This window comes from Mugil cephalus, chromosome 16 (assembly GCF_022458985.1).
Source record: "Mugil cephalus isolate CIBA_MC_2020 chromosome 16, CIBA_Mcephalus_1.1, whole genome shotgun sequence".
Lineage (NCBI taxonomy): Eukaryota > Metazoa > Chordata > Actinopteri > Mugiliformes > Mugilidae > Mugil > Mugil cephalus.
This window is the reverse complement of record NC_061785.1, coordinates 1,327,909-1,352,548: the sequence shown is the minus strand read 5'-3', so window position 1 is coordinate 1,352,548 and position 24,640 is coordinate 1,327,909. Positions and strand designations below refer to the sequence as shown.

General features: G+C 41.3%; 2 protein-coding genes across 2 annotated transcripts; both read right to left on the bottom strand.

Moving 5' to 3' along the window:
- Positions 1–8,704: 8,704 nt before the first annotated feature.
- Positions 8,705–10,451, bottom strand: LOC125022775 (neoverrucotoxin subunit alpha-like). The gene is given in 2 exon segments (XM_047609705.1): positions 8,705–10,158; positions 10,427–10,451. Coding segments are annotated over 2 exon segments (1,479 nt in total).
- Positions 10,452–14,491: 4,040 nt separating this feature from the next.
- Positions 14,492–21,010, bottom strand: LOC125022403 (microfibril-associated glycoprotein 4-like). Its single transcript, XM_047609041.1, has 7 exons — positions 20,933–21,010; positions 20,577–20,635; positions 20,057–20,209; positions 19,841–19,879; positions 15,296–15,392; positions 15,000–15,167; positions 14,492–14,930 (listed from the first exon to the last, which is right to left on the bottom strand). The coding sequence occupies exons 2-7, from the start codon at positions 20,580–20,582 to the stop codon at positions 14,677–14,679; spliced, it is 717 nt and encodes a 238-aa protein (XP_047464997.1). The 5' UTR covers positions 20,583–20,635; positions 20,933–21,010; the 3' UTR covers positions 14,492–14,676.
- Between the last annotated feature and the right edge of the window lie 3,630 nt (positions 21,011–24,640).

Genomic DNA, 24,640 nt, shown 5'->3' with positions numbered 1-24,640 from the left:
GGAGACCAGATGTGATAAAAGAACATCGTAACATTTCCTAATTTAACCGAGCAAAAAACTAATGAAATGAGTTTAAAGATTATAATTTACTCTTACATACGACCTGTAATGGATTAAATGTAACTCAGGTGACAGAATTACACTGAGAGCCACCAAGTGCTTGTTTAGGGTGGAGGTCGGGGTGGATGGTGGGCCAACAAAACACTTCATCTCTGGAACCAAAAGATCAGGACTTAGTTCTACATTAAATCTCTCCTGAATCTCCTGAATTGGACCAGAGACCAGGGACCAAAGACCAGAGACCAAAGACCAAAGACCAGGGACCAGAGACCAGGGACACAGAGACCAGGGATTCCTGAAGTCCTGAAAACAAACAGTGAAATTCTGGAAGGAACAGGTAGACGTCCATTAAAAGAACATTAAATCCAGAAGGTCAGGGTTAAAGATCAGTACTTGTTCTTGGTTCAGTTCTGCTGTGGAGTCACCAGGAGGCTGTCAGGGTGGATGGTTGGGCCACCAAGCTCTAGACTTTAACACCACACATCCTTTAATTCAGTTTTAACGACAAAATCACTCCAGATATGTTTCTACTAATGTCAATAGATTCAAATATTTAATCACTATTAATTCATCACAAATCACACATGTACCAATAACCTACACCACTTTATGACCAACTCATTTCCTAATGTCACATAACTTACAGTAATATAGTTGAAAGAAGTTGGCTAAAGAGACATAGATTATATTTTATTAATTATTATTATTATTTATATTAATATTTAAATAGTGTCTAGAATATAATAGAAAGGAAGTTGTCATTTTTTTCTAGTTTGGCTGAAAGGTTTCTATTTTAAAGTTGAACTTGTTGTTTATACATTTATTAATTTCTGCTTCTTTGTTTCTTTTTGTTTCTTCTTAGTTTGGGTGTGTTACTACATCTTGTTTGAATAACCTTTATTGAAGCGTCACTAGACAAACTGTTGGGATTTAAGACGGGTAGTTCAAGATCACTTCATTGATCCCTGCAGGTAATTATTTTGTCCAAGGAGTCACATGATAAGAAAAAAGACGTACATGAAAAAGACATAGACATAAGAATAAAATAAAATAAGAATGAGGTAGAAGTAATATTTACAAAGAACATGTACAGTCCAATTTACATGAAATTTACAGTAAATAACACATTTAGCCAAAGTGTCTTGTGTCCATTAGTGTGAGTTGATGCAGCTTTAAAGGCTAACCCTGCTAGCATGCTAACAACTGAAGCTCTAGCTCTAAGTGATGCTCAACGTCTCATCAGCTGGAGTCACTACTACTGAACCACATTAACTCTGGATACATTATTTAATTTAACCTGTGAGCTCTGATCAACGTTTACACCCAGGGAGCTCAGAAGAAGTAGTAGAGCCTCCTCAGAGATGATGATGATGATGATGAGGAGGAGGAGGAGGAGGAGGAGGAGGAGGAGGAAGGTGTCTGGAGACAGAGGTGGAGGTTTGAATTTCTGTGAAGTTGAGAGACGGACGTCTTTGTGGAATAAACGAGTTGAGTGTTCAGACCTCAGAGGAGCAGGAATCCTGACGCCTTCTCTCTTCTTCATCGTCTGCAGGGAATCAAACCGTCCTCCATCACTGAGGCCTTTAATTAATGGTTATTTCTCCTTAAACGCAACAAACATTTAAACAACTCAAGATCAGCAGAAACCTCCTCAGGACGTAGGTTCAGGTGAAGACAGTGACATCATCTTCATTCATTCTTTCTTTGTCTCCATCTCGTTTTGTTTGTTTTTATTTTACACATCATTTAAAATACAAATACAATTTACAAACAGGATCTATAGCTTACAAACAGGGATCCAGAAACATCAGAACAACAATACAATAAATTATGAAACACACTAACCTAACTCTAAATCAGTAATTCTATAGGTAATTCTATAGATACAGACAGAATAGAATTTAAACACAATAGCAACATGAGGCACAGGTACATGAGCCAAAATACCTCATGTAGATGAGGATGTAGACTCTTTTACCTTTAACGGTCGCACTGAAACTTCTTCATCTCCTCTAAGAAAAGAAGGACCTTAAAAACTGTGTCTGGTGTTCACATTCGCTCCACGTCCCTCATCGATCCTCAGGTTGAAGTCGAGCGGCTCCAAACACCAGACACAGTTTTTAAGTTCCTCTGAACCTGCAGTGATTTTTCTGGAGGCCGATCAGAGAAGAATTACACGTCTCTTTCTCCTTTTCACCACAAACACTTCACCACCTTTTGTCGACCAAACGGTCGCGGCAGCGTGTTAGAGGATTCACAGCCGGCCATCGACGGAGAGAAGCTGCTCACTGCTCGGCTGCTGCTATTGTTCTCGCCGCATCGATCTCAGGACTATTGACGGGGAAGTTTGTGTTGAAATGGAGAAAGAAAGAGGAGCGAGTGAAAAGAGGAGGAGAAACAAAGGACAGATGGAGTCGTTGGAGGAGGAGGAAGAGTTTTCTGCTGCAGTTTGATCATGATAAATGTTTAGAAAAGAAAACAAAGAACTTTAAACTGGACTGATTATTAATTATTATTATTATTTGAAGATGGATTAAAAACGTAGAGATCTCAACATAACACACTACAAAGAAAATACACACCAGGCTGACTATACATGGGAACTAAATGAACAACATATTGTTGTTGGGGGAACTATTGCTACTGCTGGATACAAAAGTCATTTTTTTTCTGTACATTGTGATAAAGTATCCTGTGTTCATCCCATAATCCCATCCCATCATTAGTTGTGTGTCATTTGCCACCGACTCAGAATCTAGAGAAGATGGACCCAACTGATGATACTGATTTATAAGCACACTGTCTTTTGTTCACTGCTGCCGACTGTACTATATTACACTAAGTTACAGGTAGATTATGTTATTTTTCAGCCCATCTAACCCAAAAGAGTAATTGTGTGCAACAGATGCATGTACTCACCAGAGAGGGGCATCTGGTCAGACTGTGTTACTGGACTTGTACTGGTACTGGCTCTGCTCAACTGTTGGTTGCTCTGGCTGCTTGGATGACTGTCCAAGACATGTTGTTGGCCTTATTAAAGGACAGATAGTAGTGATATTTAAACACAGACATCACATAGCTCAATGTGGGTATATTATTACCTAACATAATTATATCCTCAGTAGCCATTGATATATTTTAAACTGTTCCTTTCTCAATATAATGCAGTACACCACCACTAAGACCCACTATGAAATCAATGATGAACAAGGTGTAGTGTATACTCATCACCTTTTTCAAAACATCAACAAAAATGTAGAGAAGATTCTTTGAAGTATAATTCATAGTAGAACTGCTGTATTGGACTGCATTGATTAGTACAGGTGGACCTAATAAGTAGATTTTGAATATGCACATTTTTTTAATGTGAAAGTTTATTCTGTACAAATTGAAACACATACTTGTCTTTTTGAGCAGTGACAGACGTTTCCTGGCTTCAACTGGTCTGAGGACAGAAATGAGGTCACTCTCCTGCAGGTAGCTCAGGTCCTCAACTCCTAAACATTGCAGATGCTCCAGCAAAGGCTCAGGGTCTCACAGTTTAGGCACTGATTTGATGAAAGACAGAAGCGGACTCTCTGCATCCATGACTAGAAGGACTAGAAGGGATGAAAAATACTGTTACTGTCAGATTTTAATCTCTCAAACTCCAGATGACTCGGAGTCAACAGTGCTATGCTTAAGTGAAATTACTCTTGTCCCACAAAGCTTGTACACATGCAAATGGTAATAATCTAGTTTCTGCTCAGGCTTCCAACATTTCATGCTTGTTTCACTTCATACAATGCAAATGCTGGCACATAGGACACATCATGAAGGGAGAACAAAGTATACGTGTTGGTCCTGCATCACAAGCATGAGCTGAATCTGTCTGAATTCAAGTGCCTCACCTTGGTTTAAACTCAGAAACACCCTTTTTGTACTGAGTGCCTTTCCACTGCATCTCTGTAGCTGCTCAACATTGGGTTCTTTGACTAAGGTTTCTCCTACTGTGGAGCGCACTGCTTCACTGTACAGTTCAGCATGGAAAGGAGTGGAGTTCTTAAACACAAGTTTATGCCATGAAATCAACTCTCACCACTTATCTGCAGAGAGAAAGAAAAAAAATGATGACTCATGAAATTTGCCAAAATCAAAATAAATGCTGTTGGTTGTGAAATAGTCGACCTAAACTGTGTTAGCAGATCTCCCCTCAATAAACTAGAAGATGATCGTTAGCTTATCCTTTACGTATTTTTCAGTATTGTTTTGAATTTCATGTTGACCACTAACTAGTGTTGCACCAAAATTAAAATTTGAAAAACCTTGAAAAAGGCAGAGTAGGTTGCTCCTCGTATATTTGTGAGAGGCAAGAGGAAGATGAAAATATTAGTGTTAAGAAAGAGTAACTGGTTGAAATAAACCATTACCAAATCTCAGTATCATCTATAAAACATTTGTTCTCTCTTCTTTGGAAGAAAATCCACTTAAAATGTCTTATTAGCGACACCTGCAAGTGGAGGAGTAGGAGCAGTCTGTGTGGAAAGAAGACTTTGACATTTTGACACGTTACATTAAATCCAGCTTCCTATCCTAGCCAGAAATCATGCATTTCAAGACACGCAGTCAAGGTTATGGCCAACAAATTAGTGAAAATGTATAAGAGGGTTAATAATCGATTATTGTTCATTGTTGCAGCTCTAAACAAAAGTTGTTCCTCTTTCTCTCCGCCTGTGTCAGTCAGTTCACAAAAGTAAACGTAATGACTCAGTGTTAAGTGCTAAGCTAACGTTAGTGTAAATAAAATAAAAAGTGGTTGGTCTGGCTGACTACTAATACTCATCGAGTTATATCTATGACTAACACTGGCAGACGCCACGTGAAGACGCCGCCACCGGCCATACTTTTGTCAGCTAGCTAACATTTCAATTGACGACATGCTAGCGGATTGGTTTTGTCGACTGAGTAAAGTCAGAGGCATGGTGGTAAATAAAGCTAATACCACTAAGCTTCAGTTTGATACTTGCCTTCTGCCTTCGTCCTTCCTCCAGCCTCGACATTAGCTGCTGTTTGCTCCTAGTTTCTGTGACCAAGCGGGAACAGCCGCGTGGTGGTTGTTGACCTTGTTAAGCGTAACGTCAAAGACGGATGTTCAGTGTCCCAACAGCCAATGGCATGTCTTCTTCTTCTTCTTCTTCTTCTTCTTCTTCTCCTCCTCCTCCTCCTCCAACCGTTTCTGTCGACCAATCCAAACGGGACCCGCGCTTTTCAAAGCACGCACTCCAATGACATGTGTTCACGTTTGTGTTTGTGCAGGGAGACGTTGGAGAGGTAAAATGTCTCCTGATTACACGTGTTTTGTTCAAGACGAAAAAAACTCCTTCACCGCGTTATAGATGTCAATTCCCCTCGTAGTTGTATTTAGGGGCAGCAGTGTCAGAAGATCTTCTTTTGTGGAGAAATCATCAAACACCATAAAACCGGATAAAGACGAGCAGATGCGTTGTACTGCTGCTGTCCACGGACTCGTCACACTGGATGCTGAACCACCTGCACTTCGCCAGATCCCGGTCCAGCTGATCGACCAAGTTCCCGGACATATCCGACACTCTTCTAACCATTGCAGATGCAGAAAACGGATTGAAGCAAATTCCTCAGTTGCTAGAAAGGAGAATAAACATATTATGTTTGCTCAGGAGGGAGATAAGGCCAGATCAGCGAGGTGCAGGCATAATGTAGGGCAGCTAAGTGTGGGCGGAGCCTGGGAGCTGAGGACCGACCTAGATGGCCGGCTGATGATTCCATAACAGATAGCCGTGACCCTCAAAAGACCGGACGTGCTGTTGTGGTCTGAGAAAGAAAGGATAGTGTATTTTGTGGAACTAACTGTCCCGTGGAAAGGCAGAGTTGAAGAGGCGAATGAGCACAAGAGAGATAGATATGCGGAGTTGGCATCAGAAGCGGAACAGCGAGGCTGGAGCGCCCGTGTGCGCCCAGTGGAGGTCGGCTGCCGTGGATTTGTTTTGCAAAATCCGCCGTTGCTCTCCTGTGTGAGTCGGGCATTCGCGGAAAAGAACAGAGGGTTGCCGTAAAGAATATGTCCCTGGCAGCGGAGCGAGCGAGCCAGTGGTTGTGGCTACGGAGGAAGCACGCTAGCTGGGGAGCATGCTAAAGGTAAGGCTAGCTATGTGCTGACAATTGGTAGCAGTTGTAGTAGGATTAATCTAACTGGTTAGTTGAAAGGTACATGGTGGGGTGGTGGCTGCATTAAGGGGGGTGACTCCAATTTCTTTCCTACTGCTGGTGGCTAGGCTAATTAGCTGGTGTTTTCCAGTGTTTTACTTCGGTGGCTAGGCTAATTACCTAGTGTCTGGTCAGAGCTGGTTCAGACCTTCATGGGGCCCTAGGCAAAATTCTCCTAAGTGGCCTTCTTAACTGAACCCCACAATGTTCAACAGTCACACCTGACACCCAGTGCTTCCACTCCCCCCACCCCACCCCTTAAATATATTGCACTAGTGTAACCACCTGTTGGTCTAACTCCAAATAAATACAGACCAAATCAAACCAAACTAAATGTGTAACAAATTACTCACCATCAAAAATGTCCCTTTCTGCACTTTCTGGATGCAAAATCATCCTGTCCTATCTGGTTGTGTCCCTCCACTGGCTGACTGGCTGGACTCTGTGCTGCTTGTTAGAAACTTAAGCATAGCACCTGTAAAATATAGATAAGGCTACTATTAATTCAGCTCCATCAAATTGGCTGCACTTGTTTTACCTTCACATACTGTACTTAAAATGTAAGTGATTTAGATTATTATTTAGCCTATTTAGCACCATTGTCATAATATTTCACGAGTTTTATTTATTCATTAATATATCTGCATCTATATTTGCCTGTGGGCCATCCAAGCAAACAAAATTCAATATTAGAAATTATTTATCCATAACTTTCCATTCTGTATAAGTGCAGTTGTTTAGAACTCATCCACTCAGTTGTTTTTGCAGGGTTTAGAACCTGCCTCCACCCCAGCCCCTCCGTTAACACTGTTTAGGTTTTGAACAGCATAATCCTTTGTTGCTTTTGTTCTTTGGGCTTCCTGCATAGACACCATAGACTGTAGCAAAAAGTGGATGGAGGCTGCAGTTTTGGTTTAAACTTAAAGGACGTTTAGGTTGTAATTAGGTGAGTATGGCCAAGTCTATTTGTTCCTATTAAGACCAGAGTATTTAAGGAGGTGAAGGTCTCTTTGGGACAATTTGAAGTTTTGTGTTCAGCTTATTAATTATCTGTGTTTGTGAGGATTATTCTTCACTCACCCTGTAGGAGGTGGCGTTGTGCAGTGGGAAGTCATGCACATTATTGGCCTGGTCTCATTAATAACTGACACAAATGATGACAAAACTAAGAATGTTTTCCTTCCACAGCAGTCCATGATATATGATTTACATGCTAAATCAATTTATTACATATAGGGACATGCAATATGGCAATGAATCATAGGGAGATAAGGGGGTAGAAGTTAATAAGTTTATACTCCTACTTCCTAGTCCTCTTTGAACTGATCTTCATATATTCTTTCCTTTTTCCCTTTTCTTTTTTATCTTTGTTCAAACTAAACTAGATTATAATGTTCTACAACTCCATGAATGTGTACACATTGATTTTCCTTTGACGACAACAGTTTTTGTCATAGTTACACTCTCTGTCAGCAGAGGGCAGCCTTGTCTAATTTTGAGTAGCCATCAATTTAATTTTAGCAATAATATCAGTATTTATTCTACAACTCTAGAAAACTGAACTATTTTTAACATCAAATAATTACCCCATAACCTTTATAAACAAAATGTGCAGCTCCTAAAATGTGAAATTTAACCTTTTTTCTTCTCATGCACTACAAAGACGTCCCTTTTCTGTTGTACAGAAAATTATTCATCGGCCAATTGAGAAATAAATCAGCACATTATTAGATCCACTCTCTGTGTGTTTGTGGGAAAGAAACAAGACAAAACAACTTGATTATTTGCATTCATTTTAATCTTAATTATATACTGTATGGAGGACCAATGAGAAATGATTCATCATTATTTACTTACAGGAAAACCTCAATCAACAGAAATTAACAAATATATATTGAAAATGAAAACAACCCAATAACAAACATATAAAAAAGTTATTAGAATCAATCTTAACATTACAAATGTGTTAATCAAGCAAACAAATCAAACAGGAGATAATAAATCTTAAATATAAAATGACCAAAACCTTCTAATCAGTTAGAGCCTGCGATAATAAAATAATAATACAAGTGATTTTTAACCACACACCAGTTAGAATGTGAAATATCGTCAAATCAGAGCAACACACACTAAACATAATTAATCAGTAATAAACTGCACAGAGCAATGCAGTTCCCAAACACCCCTCAAACTGAAGAACATAAAATACACTGAAGATTGAAACCTTAATGGGTAGAAGCAGCTCTGGTTATATCTGTTTTGAGTTGTTTGCTGCATTCGTTTTTTGTCCACAGCTTCATGGCTACATAAACCGGCTCAGTGAATGTGGTGTTGAATGTGTTAAATGAGACTAGGTAGTAGGACAGAGTTCCTGCAGGCCAGTCCAGAAGCCAGACCAAATAGTTTCTGTCCATCGCATTTTTCACATTATAGCATCATCCGACTTTGAGAAATCATCGGTGACCAGGATCATGTCTTTGTAGTGGTAGATGCTCGCTCCTTTATATTTCTCATTTGCAATTGCTGCCACAAGGAAACCAGATTCACTGTTGTTCTGCTGAGCCCCTGTTTTGTTATGATCATGGATGAATTGGGCTTTTTGTCTCATTTTTGTTATCACTTCATCTGAGGAGAACCATTTGTCCTGGGTAGGAGTGTCATCCCCACTATGTCGTACTTTCAGTGGATCCAGGTTGTCTGACATTTCCTGGAGGAACGGATCTGTAGTTTCCAGGGAGGTGAACACAAAGCAGAGAACATCCTCTACATTTAGATCAAGAACCTCTCTCTCCAGCTCTGACTGGTTGGCAACAACCTTTATTCCTTCCATCTTCTTCAAACAGGAGGCTATGACGATGACTTCTCTCTCTGTAGAACTCATCCACTCTGTTAATTTCTCATGACTGAATGGTGACTTATCTCGGTCATCAAAGACTTTTTCTAACTGCTTCTCATCTTCTTTACCAGCCCTGATGGCAGCGAGTTTGTTCTTCATGATGTCTTGGAGAGCAGCTACTTAGTAATCACACAGGGTTTGGAAACGGCTCAACTTTTCATGAATCTGTGGGAAATATCCAGCAACTTCATCTGCCAGAAGGTCGTTGCAGATCATCTTCATGTGGTGCAGATCTTCCAGAGCATCGTGAGCCTTTCTTACAAGGCCAATGCTGATCTCAGATATCACCTCAGCAGCTTCTGAATGGAAGATCTTCAGTGGTGTCATCCAAACCTTTAGTGGAACAATATGTTCTTTATTCTCTCCTAGAAGATGTGGAAGTTGTTTGTATGTGTTCACAGCGTCTTCAAATGTGACAGGGTTGGTATCAAGAATGAAGTCTCCATAGAATTTGCAGGTAAATTTGTCAGTCAAAGCTTTTTCTTGGTCATTCAGCTTCAACGAAGTGTCCCTTTCTATTTTTAATGAGGGGATCTTCTTTATTACCGCTTCCATCTTCCCCTGAATGTCCTGAACGCTGCTAGCATCTAACTTCTCACTGTCAAACACAAAGAAAGCATTGGCCCTGTAAAGGATGCCGGTGACCACATGTGTTGCTGAATTTATCACAGCATTGTCTATTTGTTTGGTGGTTTTGGCTTCAGAAGGAGTCACCAACAGCTGTTTGAATCTGGTGGTAACTTTGTACTGAAATGTGACTCTGCTCTGATTCTTGTGTTACTTCCTATCATTCATATATTTGGCAGATCCTCCAACTTCAATCAGTCCACTCAGAAAACTGGCCTTCAGGGAACCACTGACATCCAGCAGAGAAGACTTATCATCAGTGGAATCAGACGAACTGATCTGAAACTCACAGCTGGGCTGGGCACTCTCTCTTATCTTGTCTTTCAGAGTTTCATCATCCCACAACGTGATGCCTTGAAAACAGGAAATTTAGTTTTACATGTGATGTGTCTTAGATGAGATTCTTCTGATAAAGTCTGAACACACTTTCACATATATATTGAATCATTCAGTTTAGTTACTAGTCAGAATACTGAATATTAGTATTAAAGCTATTGTTCATAAAATGTTGTAGACTGCTCTCTTACACATCACACCACACCACATTTTCTTTTTAATTTTTCTGATCATCAGAGAGTGAATTAATAGAATCCAGTGTTCACTAGTTTTCTTACAGTCCACCTTCTCTGTGCTGCTTCATCTCCATGTCTGCTGTTACTTCACTCTTCAGCTCTGACATTCACTTTACTTGAGTGTCCAACATGGCAAAAGGTATGAAGATATGACCACAAAGTCAATCATCCAGCTTTGCCCTAAACTGTTCTTGTTCCAGCTTGGAAAAGAAAAAGACAATCTGTGGCTAGAACAGAAGTCCAACAACACAACTCCTTCATATGGATGCCTCAACTGGGCACTGGGGAAACGAAGTCTCATCTCATCTCATCTTCCATACCACTTAATCCTCACTAGAGTCACGGGGGTTGCTGAAGTCTATCCCAACTGCCGTAGGTGAGAGGTGGGGTCTCTCTGGACAGGTCTCCACCCTATCGCAGGGCTAACACAGAGACAAACAACCATTCACACTCACACAGGCAATTTAGGGTCAATTTATAGCAACCAATCAGCCTAAAGAACATGTCTTTGGAGGTGGGAGGAAACCAGAGTACCCAGAGAAAACCCACGCAGACACAGGGAGCTGGACTCGAGCGCGGACCGAGCTGCTGTGCCACAGTCAAAATTCGACTTTCTGACTACAGTCCTTGTCCCCACACTTGGGGGCAATACGTGTCTTTTCAGCAGGTTAATACCACGTTTATACGGCCTGATTTCCGGTTGACCTATTGCGCGATATAATAAACAAGAGTTGTTCATGCGGCAGACCGGCATTTAAACAACAACCAGACGGAGAATAGAATATTTTTTACTCTTATACGTAATGTTCGCGCTATTCCTCCTCTTCTTCTTTCTTGGACGTCTTTGTTCGCTGGTCACACGGAGCATGCGCACACGCATTATCCACCCGATTCAATCACATCATCTGGGCGTCTCAGTCAGATAATGAGAACTCTGATTTTAATCGGAGTAACGTGTTTACATGCACTAAAGTTCTCCTGTTAGAGTCCGATTGAGGCAATAATTCGTTTTTTTTTCACGTGCGTGTAAACGCACTGACTGAGGAGAAGCAGGTTAACAAACTCCCCTTGTCTCGCTCAAAATGGGTCTTAAAACACGCCGCTCCACTAACTCCTCCATAAACACATCTCGGAACATGTGACGTCAACATTCTTCCGTTAATTTTGCATTTAAACTCAAGAGACATGACTTTTTTTGAACCTAGAGCAGAACCACATACCTCTCCCAGTGAGGGACCACTCGTCACATCCACTGACTTAGAAATAAAATAAATATAACAATAAATCCACAAAAGCTTGACTTATATTAACAGAAATCCGTATTTACAGTAAAAATAAACTCAATACATTGTGATGGATTTTGATAAAATAAATTATAATAAATAAAATAACAGCCCTGTGAGTTTCACTGAAGGACTCATTTTATGCATAACACACACAGCGGGAGAGAGACTCCTTCTTTTATTTATTTACAGTTTGCAAAAAAATGCAGGGGCGTCACTAGGCTTTAAGGACGGGAGGCTGCAGCCCCCCTGAAACAGGCCTCACGACGCCACTGCTGTCTAGGTTGATTGAAGTTGGAGGATCTGCCAGTTTTCTGAAAGACAAGAAGAAATCCAAGAAACGGAGCAGAGTAACACTTCAGTACAAGGCTGCAACTGAATTTGAACGACTGACGATGTCTCATCTTGAAGCCAAGAACATGCAAATAAAAGATGTGACCAAGACGTGCTCCGCAACCCACGTTGTGACCGGCATCCTTTATGCAGCAAATGCTTTCTTTGTGTTTGACAGTGAGAAGGTAGACGACAGCAGCGTTCAGGACATCCAGGTCAGCATGGAAGTTGTGATAAAGAAGATACCATTATTTGAATTTGACTGAGGAAGAAGAAAAAATGACTGAGAAATTCTCCTGCAAATTCTATAACGACTTTATTCTAGAAAGCAACCCTGCGACATTTGAAGAGGCTGTGAAAACTTGCAAACAACTTCCACAGCTACTTGGCAAAAACCAAGAAAAAACAGTTCCTGTCAAAGTCTGACTGACGCCACAAGCATTTTCCGCCCATCTACAAAAACATGGACAAATACAAGGATCTCTGTGAAGATTACACAAAAACGACCAGAGATTCTCTCGGACATGGTCTCTGCACTCCACCTACATGAGACAAGTGGTTCTTCTCAGATGAAGTGCTCACCAAGATGAGACAGAAAGCCACTGAATTCTCTAATATAGTCAAAGGCCTGAGTAGCAGCAGCAGATTTCGCTTCCTTGTTGCAGCTGTACCCAATGAGGAGTTCCCAGGAGCGACCGTGTACCACTACAAGGACAGCATCCTGAACACAGAGGATTTTTCAAAGCCAGATATTCCTGATCCCACAACTGTAACAGACAGACAGACTCTAATGTGGTGTAAGTGTCTTTTGTTCATACCTTTCCACTATGAGTGAATATGTTGAACAAAGTGACTGATAATCTATTGTAGAAAGAGACAATGTTTTATGACTGGGTTCATTTTGTTGCTGTAGAATAAACCCAGGACCTAGAAATTTAACAAAGTGTTGTCAATATGCATTTTACAAACAAACTGAGGAATCACTAATGCTACCAATGCTGTAATCATTTAATGTGAGACTACTGTCTTGTTCTCTCCATCAGATCACTGTGAGTTAACGAAAATTCCTTATTTCACTCTAAATTCATATTTACACATCATCTAATCCATGTGTAAAGGTTCTTACTAATACTATGTGATAACTATTAATCCCAATGAGTCTAAACGGTGTGCCAGTCCATGGTTCAGTTCTTTATCCCTGAACATTGATCCCAGATTAGAATCACTGGTGTAAATATTCATTGTTTTTGATTTGTGGCTTTTGGTGTAGAGATCACAGGGGGTGCACCAAAACTCAGTCCTGAGTTCACCATCAGTTTTCATCTGTTTCTCCGGTTTTTAACCAGTATTACGTGTGGATCCCTACATGTACAATAACCGTGTCGGATTTCCGGCGTGTGGCGTTTAATTAAAAAAAAAAAAAAAAGATCGTCATTTATCAAAAAGAAATGTTGTCAGGTTCTAGCAGCCAATTGAGTTCTACCTAAACTAACACCACCAATCAATCAGAAGTAGGGTGGGGGAACCACTGTTCTAAACAATATACCGTATGATCACATCATGTTACAGAGCTTGTTGTTGTATTTTAAATAGTTTAGTTGTTGATGAGTACAAATGGGATCCTCAAAATTACTCTAATGCATCATAATCACCAACCCTCAGTCAACATTACTATTAATTGAGTTGAATATTAGGTAGTTTGGTGACACGTAATCTGATTTTAAATATGTGGGAAACGTGGTGATGGTTTTTAATGTTTTTGTTATTATTTTAAAACATAACTAACTCAAGTATCTCTTCTTTAATTAAATACATGTAGTTTTTATTTAGTTTGATGACAGCTATTAAGGTGACGGAGCTTAAATATTAATCAAACTAACTGATGAGGTCAAATAATAAGTGATATTACTTTGTTCTTTGGGAAATGAAAATGTTTGAATCAACAGGTTATTTTCAGTTTGTCTTTTTGGACAGTTCAGGAGGTTGATGCTGTCTATAGCTGAAATAAGTTGGAGTGGTCATGTTGTTCTATTTTGTGGTGATTTTTCTTCATTTTAATAAATATAATGTGCCACTCAGAAAAGCTCTCTAGGTAACGTCTTAGAATATTTTTAGTCAACAGCTGAATATAATACACTGACCCAGAATCCAACACATGGACATTAACGTGTTTAATATGTAGCTGATGTCTGTAACGCTGAACAACTTCTGTAACACTGTTGGATAAAATCAATAAAGCTGAATCCTTAGTTGAACTACTGTGTACTGTTTCCTATTTATTATAAAGTCCTGTAGCGAGTATGAAATTAGTAAAATTACTCATCCACACAATCATAAGACTTTAACTGGTGTCAAACAGGCAGCTCTTAAATCTAAAATATGTATAAACCATTGGATTTACAGTCAGAAAGAGACAGAAGATAAAGTGAAGGCATCAGATCAGTTTTGCTTTGCTTCGTATTTATTGCAGCATTTAATGATTCAGATGGATCCAGACAGCAGAGACATCCAGACAGGATCAGGTTTATTTCAGATAGATTTTGTTGGCTCTAACACAGTGAAACGCTTTTAAAATCCACCTGTATTATACCGACTATACATGAGATTATATGATTAATTAATGAGAGAGAAAAGAAATAAATCACAATAGAGAAATATTCTGCTGTATGTTGGTCCTGGAGATTTACTGCACAGGACGGATCATCATGCTGATGGACTTCAGGGAGTAGTCATAACCCTTCCATTGACTCCACTCCACTCCAACAGCAAAGAGAGTTTTGTCAGCCCCCCAGCGATAAATTCCGTTGGGGTTTGCATTGTGACAAGTCTTGTACCAGAACGCCCCCAGATATGATCTGGCACAGTTTCCAGACCAGGAGTCCTGATCTTTGTCAAAAGTGGAGAACTTCTGTCCATCGTGATAAGTCAGGGCGTCTCCTGCAGAAACAAGTATAATCAGACTGTTAATCGTGACAGAGTCTTTCTCTACAGTCTGTTTTAACTCACCTGCTCCTCCATCGATGAATCCAGAGACATGAATTTTGTATCCGTCACATTCAGCGTCCACCTTGAATGAAGTGTACCGAGCAAACACTTTCTTTCCGTCAAAGTCCTCCATGGTGACCAGCAGCTCATACTTCTGCTTGGTTGTCAGGTAGTGGATGTTGTCAAGACCTGCATACACATGAACACACACTGATATCAGCCTGTAAAACCGGTCACAGTTTGACATCGGGTCCCAATCAGGGTTCAAGTTAATGTTTTAAGTCTTATGGAGTTAGTTTGATGGACAGATGTCTCACCGAGCCAGTATTCTCCAGTAGCGTTACCGAAGTCCAGCTTGTAGTGATCCCAGGGTCTGTAGAAGTTCACCGAGCCATCCATCCTCCTCTGGAACACCTGGAGCACAACAAGGTTCATACAGTTTAGTTTTTGAGAAACACGAAGTGATGAAGTTGATTGTTCTGTGTGTCATGTGTGGCGTCCTGTTTGTTGTCCCTCGCGTCCTCTGAGTTTGCAAGTTTTTAAGAAACTTTTAAAGGATTTACTCATTTTTATAAGCTATTTTAAAATCTGCATTTTATTTTATCATTAGCGGATGACCGGCACTCAGTACCCAAAATGACTACATGTACAACTACCTCGCTGCCCCACCAACCGCCCCCAGATATCCTGCTTAGGAAAGCAAACCAGAAAATTGCTGACCTCAAAGCAGACACCTGCAGACTCTGGATCGAACTCTGTGAGAAAGACACCGTTATCCAGCTTCATGGACGTCGCGGCTAAGCAGTGCTCAAAGCTAGCCGAGCTCAAAACAAGTCTCCAGGACACTACTACCGGCCCATGAGGGGGATCATGGGCAGTGATCCCCCTCCTCGTCTTCTGGACACCTCCAACACTTTGAAGCACTGGTGACGACTGACCCCCCGGCCCCCACATCACGACACACCAATAGCCGGTAACGGAACTCAGCACCCGTCAACCCTGCTGACTTTCTACCTATGGCCCCTGACAGCACCGGGATGGACGTCTCTACTGCACGATCTCATCCTCTGGATCAGCCTCCTCTACCCGGCGCAGGCTGCTCAAAGAAGCCGTCCTCCGACATGTCCCAGGCCACATTTGCTGGGATCCGATGGAAGATTGCCATGGTCCTGCCAACCCACCACCTCCGAGTGCAACTGTTCCACCTTGCCCGGGGACCACGGTAACTTTGGGCCATCAACGCGGCTGGGGCTGCTTCCGATTCTGGGAATGGGTCCCACTCCCCTAATGCCTCTACAGCTGACTGCACAGCTCGGCCTCTACGGTGGGCATTGAGGTTGGCATCAATGACCTCAGGAGCCAGCAGTCGGAGGTCTTCAAACAAGACTTCATTGAACTGATTGATCACCTGGAGACGGAGAAGTGGCTGATTATCTTCATTCCGCTTCTCACCCCGAGCCGGGTACGTCAGCTCCACACCTGGCTGAAGGCCTATTGCCTGATTCAAAGCTTTTATCTATCAGCATCGACCTGACCATCCACTCCACCTCCTGACTCACCTGCACTGACACGCCTTCCCCCATTACATCCACACACACTATACACAACCCCTCCTCACTGCCCACAGAAGCACCTGACAATATCCACATAATCCCATCAATTATTACACAAAGACCAAGAACTAGACCTAGGACTGTTTTTAGACCAAATACTGTTTTTAGCATTCCGCTAAGATTACATGATGTAATTGTAGATAATAACCTGGACTGCCTTCTTCTTACAGAGACATGGCTTGGCACCAATGCACTTCCTGTTCTCACTGAGGCTTCTCCACCAAATTCTAACTTTTTATTTTCCACCAGGGGGGACAAAAGAGGAGGACGGACTGCAATTTTATTATCAATGATTTTAACAGCAAGTCTCAGTGGCTCCACAGGTGACAAGAACTTTAAAAACAAAACCTACACCACCGTGGAGAAATGAGGTTAAACATCCAAAAAATAAACTGCAGGAGTGCTGAGAGGAGATAGAGAAAAACAAAGCTAACAGTTCATTATGAGATATTACAGGAACTCCTCAAAACTTACAATAACTCAGTCAAAGAGGCAAGAATTTCCCACTTCCATAAACTAATCACAGAACACAAAAACGACTCTTCTCCACAATAGACCATACAGTGGGGGAAATAAGTATTTGATCCCCTGCTGAATTTGTAAGTTTGCCCACTTCCACAGAAATGATCAGACTCTGGTTTTTATGGTTGTTTACTGGTTATGGGTATAGACAGAATATCAGTCGAAAATGCATAAAAAACACACAATCTAAAAGTTATAAATTGTTATGTATTTTATTAAGGGAAATAAGTATTTGATCCCCAACAATTCACTTAGAATTCAGGCTCCTACAGATTGGCTGGTGCGCATGTGGCACACAGCTGTTCTCAGTCAACTAATTACCAATACTCCTGATCTTAACTCGTCATGTATATAAAGCACACCTGCTCTAAGAATCAGTTTCTTACATTCCAACTTCTACAGCACCATGGGCAAGACCAAAGAGCTGTCAAAAGATGTCAGGGACAAGATTGTAGACCTGCACAAGGCTGGTATAGGTTACAAAACCATCAGCAAAAGGCTTGGTGAGAAGGTGACAACTATTGGTGCCATTATTCGCAAGTGGGAAGACCCATAAAAGGACCATCAACTGTCCTCGGTCTGGAGCTCCAGCAAAATCTCGCCTCATGGAGTGAGGATGATGATGAGAAAGGTGAGGGAGCAGCCTAAAACAACACGGCAGGAGCTTGTTAATGATCTGGAAGCAGTTGGGACCTCCGTCACCAAGAAAACAGTTGGCAACACACTGCGCCGTTATGGATTGAACTCTTGCAGTGCCCGCAAGGTCCCCTGCTCAAGAAGGCACATGTACAGGCCCGCCTTAAGTTTGCCAGTGAACATCTAAATGACTCAGAGAAGGCTTGGGAGAAAGTGCTGTGGTCTGACGAAACCAAAGTTGAGCTATTTGGCATTAACTCGACCCGCCGTGTTTGGAGGATGAAAAAAACGTGAGTATGACCCAAAGAACACCATACCCACGGTTAAGCATGGAGGTGGAAACATCATGTTTTGGGGCTGTTTTTCAGCAAAGGGTACAGGGCAACTTCACCGCATTATGGGGCCAATGAATGCAGCCATGTACTGTAACATCTTGGACAAAAACCTCAGCAAGAACACTGAAGATGCCTCGTGGGTGGGTTTTCCAACATGACAATGACCCAAAACATACTGCCAGGACAACAAAGGAGTGGCTCAAGAAGAAGCATATTAAGGTCATGGAGTGGCCTAGTCAGTCTCCAGACCTTAACCCGATCGAAAACCTGTGGAGGGAGCTGAAGCTCCGAGTTTCCAAGAGGCAGCCAAGAAACTTGAAGGATTTAGAGACTGTCTGTAAAGATGAATGGGCCAAAATCCCTCCTGCGCTGTGTGCAAACCTGGTGACCAACTACAAGAAACGTCTCATCGCTGTGCTTGCCAACAAAGGTTTCTCTACAAAGTACTGACTTGTGTTGTGCTTGGGGATCAAATACTTATTTCCCTTAATAAAATGCATAACAATTTATAACTTTTAGATTGTGTGTTTTTTATGCATTTTCGACTGATATTCTGTCTATACCCATAACCAGTAAACAACCATAAAAACCAGAGTCTGATCATTTCTATGGAAGTGGGCAAACTTACAAATTCAGCAGGGGATCAAATACTTATTTCCCCCACTGTATAAAAAACACAATTTTTAACAGATCCTCCAAAATATCTAGTGACGCCCTTTGTGAGGACTTTGCAGACCACTTCAGAAGTAAAATCAATGACATTAGGTTGAGTCTTTTACCTCAACAGATTTTAACTGTTGACGCACCTGAATCATTGATTTTACACGAGGAAAAACTGGAGAGTTTTACCCTGGTTGATGCGAGGACACTTTTGAGTTGAGTTTCCTCCCAAGTAAAGCCCACAACCTGCCTTTTAGACCCAACTCCCACACCGTTCTTTGAAACATTTTATGGATTCTTTGAGGAACAGCTGCTATATATGGTGAATTACAGGTGTCTTCCTGCCTCCTTTAAGGCGGTGTTGAGGCCCCTTCTGAAGAAGAGCAATTTGGACCCAAACTATTTTAACAACTATCCATCTGAGAATTTTTAAGCAAAATTGTAGAAAAAGTAGTTTTTAAGTAAATGATTTATTGAGTAAAAACAACGTCTTAGAGCATCAGTCTGGTTCCAGGATGAACCACAGTAGAGAGACAGCGTTTTTAAAGATCTTAAATGACATCAGGTGTAACTTAGATAACCATAAACTCACAGTCTTGGTTCTGCTGGATCTAACTGCTGCCTTTGATACATTAGCCCATCGTATTTTAATTAACAGACTGAGGCACCTGGTCGGCCTGTCTGGTTCTGTTCTTAATTGGTTCATCTCATACCTCTCTGATAGAAGCTTCTTTCTGAGTCTGGATACCTGTTCCTCAGGAACCCATGGGATTGAATGTGGCGTTCCCCAGGGGTCAATTCTAGGCCCAACCCTTTTTAACTTATACATGCTTCCCTGGATGTGCTGATGCTTTTACCTCCTATTTCAACCTTTTATTACATTATTTATTTACTTTATTTATTTCAATGTCTTACCACATTTTATTATCTTATTGATTTAGTGTTTTGGTCCTCCAGTGTTTCCTCATGGGGGGGGCCTATTCCTGTCTGGAGCCCTGCAGCCTGGGTGGTTAGACATTCTGCACCTTGATCCTTACAGCGATGTCCCTATGGTTTACACCTCACCCTGAAGTTGAAGTTTAGTTGAAATACTCACCGTCCAGCGTCCTCCTTCTGAATCCATGTCACAGTAAACCTACAAATACACATGGTGGTAAATATGAACCTTCAGCCAGAACTACAGTCAGATACATTTCAACAGTAACTCTGTTATGGTTAATTTAGTTTGTATTTGTTCTATCAGATGATCTCGCTGTCTTCACACAGTGACTAACTACTTTTATACCTGTGTCCCAGAGATGGTGGAGCTCACCTGGACTTCAGACCTTTTTCCAAGGGGGTAGATGGTGTAGACTCCAGTCTGGCGGCTGTTGTCTTGGTGGTGGATGTCGCTGCAGTCCAGAGGTTGGATCAATTTAGTGCAGCTGCTCAACATCGGAGTGAAGAGGAGGAGGAGTGATATCAGCTGGAACAGAGATAAAATATAAGATGAAACTTTACTGATCCCCGAGAGGAAGGAGAATGGAGATCCCTTTTATAAACGTAGGGTAAGGTTTGAATCTTCACTAACTGCACTCACGAGTTCTGCTTGAATCTGGATCAGAATGAAACTATAAGGCAGATACATTCTTTAGACACAATAAAAATGACTAGGCAATAAATGTTACGCTTTTTGTTGTAAGTAGTGATGACAAATCACTGAGTGACTTGAGACCCCACAAGAAAGTTCCTTTAAGTTCTTGTACATGAAGCCAAGCTGACTTCTGCTCAGGATTTTATATTCATGAATAGAGCAAATTATATTTAAGTCACATGTCATTTTGCACATTTACCTCCATCGTCTCTGTTGAGTGAAGTAATAAATCTCTTGATGTTGGTTTGTCTCAGGAACCTGAAAAACATTATAAGTAAAAACAAATAAGAGAGAGACATCATACAGAATGTTACTGTCATTGTTAATTGTTACATTTGTGTGCTGAACACAAGAAGATATTAGCAACAACTATAACTCTAGTTGAGTTATAAGACTCAAGTTGTGGAAGCACTGCATCTGCTACAATCAATTCAGGACAAACATCACACGAAAATATACACAGATTTCTGCTTATTCACACAAAGTACTTCAAACTGCACGGCTGTGTCCTACAGTATACTATATGCATGTATGGGTTTCTGGTTGGAATCTCACCTGCAGGTCAAACTGAAGAGACTTTAGAGGACAAAGAGACAAACTTCTGCTTCTCCTTCAATCTGTGAAACTCTGACAACTTTCACTCTGAGACATTTCCTTTATATATATACACAGGTATATGTAAACATTAGCTCTTCCAGGCTGCATTTCATATGAACAAACAACCTGTCATCACAGATTTTGACTAATGAGAGATGCACCCAGTCAGGGGTTCGAGTGAAAACCTGATCCTGTTTACATTCCTGTTCACATAACTATACTCTGTACATCACTCAAACAAGTTTCTCATCTTTACCCTTTACCATCTTTACCCTTCACATGATGTGAACAATTAACAATGTGATTCTCAGTGGAAGAGTCGTGGAACTAGGGCTGCAAACAATTCTCAACATACGACCTGTTTTCTGAATAGCCCGTAAATACTGTTGAGTGTTGAGTTGTGAAGATGGACTCAAACACAGGACACAGAGAGAAGCAGGAGTAGAAAACAAAACAACTGTAACAAAAACGAAAAGCTAGACAAGAACCCATGGATACAGGGAAACAGGAGGAGCTGAACCAAACCCTAGGAGACACAAAGAGGATTTCACTTTACAAGGATCAATCTACAGATGACTCGACAGCAGACGAAGCAAACTGCAGGACTTTATAAATACACACAGGCTAAAGAGTTGACAAGGAAAGGGTGGAACCAATGATTAAAGAACACAAGGGGAAAACATTCATAATCAGAGGATAAACAGGCAGGAACTGATTTAGGGCACGCAACAGCTTACAGAATAAAAACAGGAAAATCAAACGGGGTGCCAGAAAATACACAAAACTCATTACACTGATCAGCCATAACATTACGACAGCAGCTTCTGTCGGCCACATTGTGACAATTTAATGTTCTGCTGTGAAACCTTTGGACCCAATGTGCATTGGGGTGGATGCTATTTAAACATGTAGCCCCCACCTAGACCAGACCAGGCAGGGGAAAGGGTTCAGGTCTCCAACCTTTTGGGTAGTGTCAAATTGTCCTCACATCTGTTTTGGCAGCGTCTTTTTTCAGAATGAGTTCAAGTTCAGGTACATTTTTAACAGGGCTGGTTTTGACTAGGCCTAAAGGTCAAACTGGTTCTCACAGTTAATAGGTAGAGGTATGTCTAGTAAATATTTAATGTCCCATGGAAGAATAACATCTGTTTGATCAAGAGCAGGACCTACTTCAGGTGATGGACTTAAAGATCCGGTCCCCAATTCTGTGCCAATAGAGTCATTTACTTTCACTGTAACTTACACCACTCTGCAATTAAAACAAATATGCTAATCAGTTCTGACAGGATGTTGGACACGCTAAACATCACATACGCATTAAACACAACCACCAGAATGGCCATGTGGACAAGCTACGTATTCTTCCAGATATTGAAGGACAGCTGCTGTTTTTTATCAGAGAACTGTGGAAGCTGCTAATTCCAAGCATTTTTCTGACATTATCTGTAACAGTCACAACCCTCGTGTTCTGTTTCAAACTGTATCCTCTGCTCTTAATGCCGCACCTTCAGCCTGGAGAACTCAACTGAAGAGTTTCTTGAGCCTTTTTTATTTACAAGGTCACAAACATCAGGGTCTTCATTTGTCCTCCTTCTTATGACCTTTCCATCTCTGCTTCATGCTCTGCTGTTTTTGACCAGTTTGAGCTTTACAATCTGCACAGAGATAATTGGTCACATGCAACCAACTGGATCTCCCAATGATCCAATCCCACTTCATCTTTTATAAGAGGTTTCTTCCACCTTAGCACTGTATGTGCGCAATATAATAAATGACAGCTTAGCAGGTGGGATTGTATCTGCAAGTTTTAAACATGCAGTGGTGACACCAAAAAGCCTGGCTTAGACTCGCCTTTGCTTTCAAATTTTAGACCAATCTCCAAACACCTTTCCCTCTCTGAGATTCTGGAGAATCTTGCCAGCTGAAGTCTTATTTAGATGAACACAGCATTCTGAGATGTTCCAGTCTGGGTTTAAAGCCTGTCACAGTGCTGAGTTTTTGGTTGGTTTAGGTTTAGGTTCCTACCTAACTGAGAGACGTTTTTGTGTCTGTGTTGGGGCCACTGAGTCTCATATATCACCTCTCCGGTCGGGAGTGCCCCAAGGCTCTGTGCTTCACCCTCCTCTGTTTCAAAAAGTTGATACAAATGTACAAAAATGTCCAAAAAGGATATAAGAGTTAAATACAGTTGTATTATTGACGCTGGGTCTCAAATGACAATCATATCTCAATCATTTTTATTCCCAGTACCTTTTCCACTACAAAGGCACTTGATATTAAAGATGCAGCTGGACAAATGGTCCCCTGTAGGGTCCGTACAGGTGGACATTCAATCCCACAAAGGCACTTGATAAGGCACTACACTACAAAGGCACTTGATATTAAAGATGCAGCTGGACAAATGGTCCCCTGTAGGGTCCGTACAGGTGGACATTCAATCCCACAAAGGCACTTGATAAGGCACTACTACACTACAATAGGCACTTGGGAAAAAGTATCTGCTGGGACAAAGGGTCCCCTGTAGGGTCCGTACAGGTGGACATTCAATCCCCTAAAGATGCGTGTGGCACAGACAAATGCTTGTGTATTCCAGCATTAGTGAGCCCAGATCAGTCACATGGCAACAAGTATCCTCTTCTTGTTGGCACAAACACCCTGCAGCCAATGTTTGGAGACTGTCAAAAGTGCAACTGCAACGTTGAGAGCAGACGATGTGGGTAATGATGCACTGCCTGCTTTGATGCCAGCTCCTGAAGCAGCCGATGGAGGGGATTTTGCTGAAGACTCATCTCTTGTAGAAGTGGATGCAGAAAGGGGGATCCAAGACACAACTACGGAGGCCTCTGAACAGACTACTTCTTAGTCTCAAACATCAGGTGTTATCCCAGGTCAGGCCTCAGAGGAGAAGGGTTCCACCACGGCACCTTAGTGACCATCAGCTTGGCTTCAAAGCGCATTGAGAAAATGACAGTTTCCTAATGTCTTTGCAACAGGTAATTGCTTTGTTAATTGCAATGTTAAATCCAGTAAATGTGACTTTAACATGAAACTACTCTCTAGTCAAACTGGTGTTTTATCTGTTCCAGGGGCCTGCCTAATATGGCGTAGCTAACCCATGGAAGCCTGGAGGCCGCTGAGGGTTTACTGTGGTATCTGGAACCTAGACGTCAGCATCAGATCCTTTAAGTCCTGCAGGTTGTTTGAGTCATTTTAATGAAAAAATGTAGAAAAGCCAGAGTGGTGCAAACACTGTCAAGCAGCTCTGTAAATGTTTTCTTCTCAGTGTCACATCAAGTTTGCATCACAGCTCATTTTCATAATTCAAATCAATAAAAAACAAACAAACAAAACAGATGACTTGGAAAGAGTAAGTGCACCTTTATATATTCTTCATCAGTCCTTCAAATCCATCACATTAAGCATGTGGTGGTGTCGTGATCTGAAAAGCTCTAAGACTTTCAGAGAAACCGAGGGCTGGCAGGAGATCACACGAGACCTCCAAATTATATCTGAAAGTTCCTTTTAAACGTTTTGAACTGAAGAAGCTGCTCAGATGAGTGAAAACAAAACAAAACATCTTCAAGAAACTCTACAAGCCCTTTTTTCAAACGCCTTTTGGATTAACTCTGATGGTGTTGATTTGTGTTTGCTGAGTTTTGGAACCAA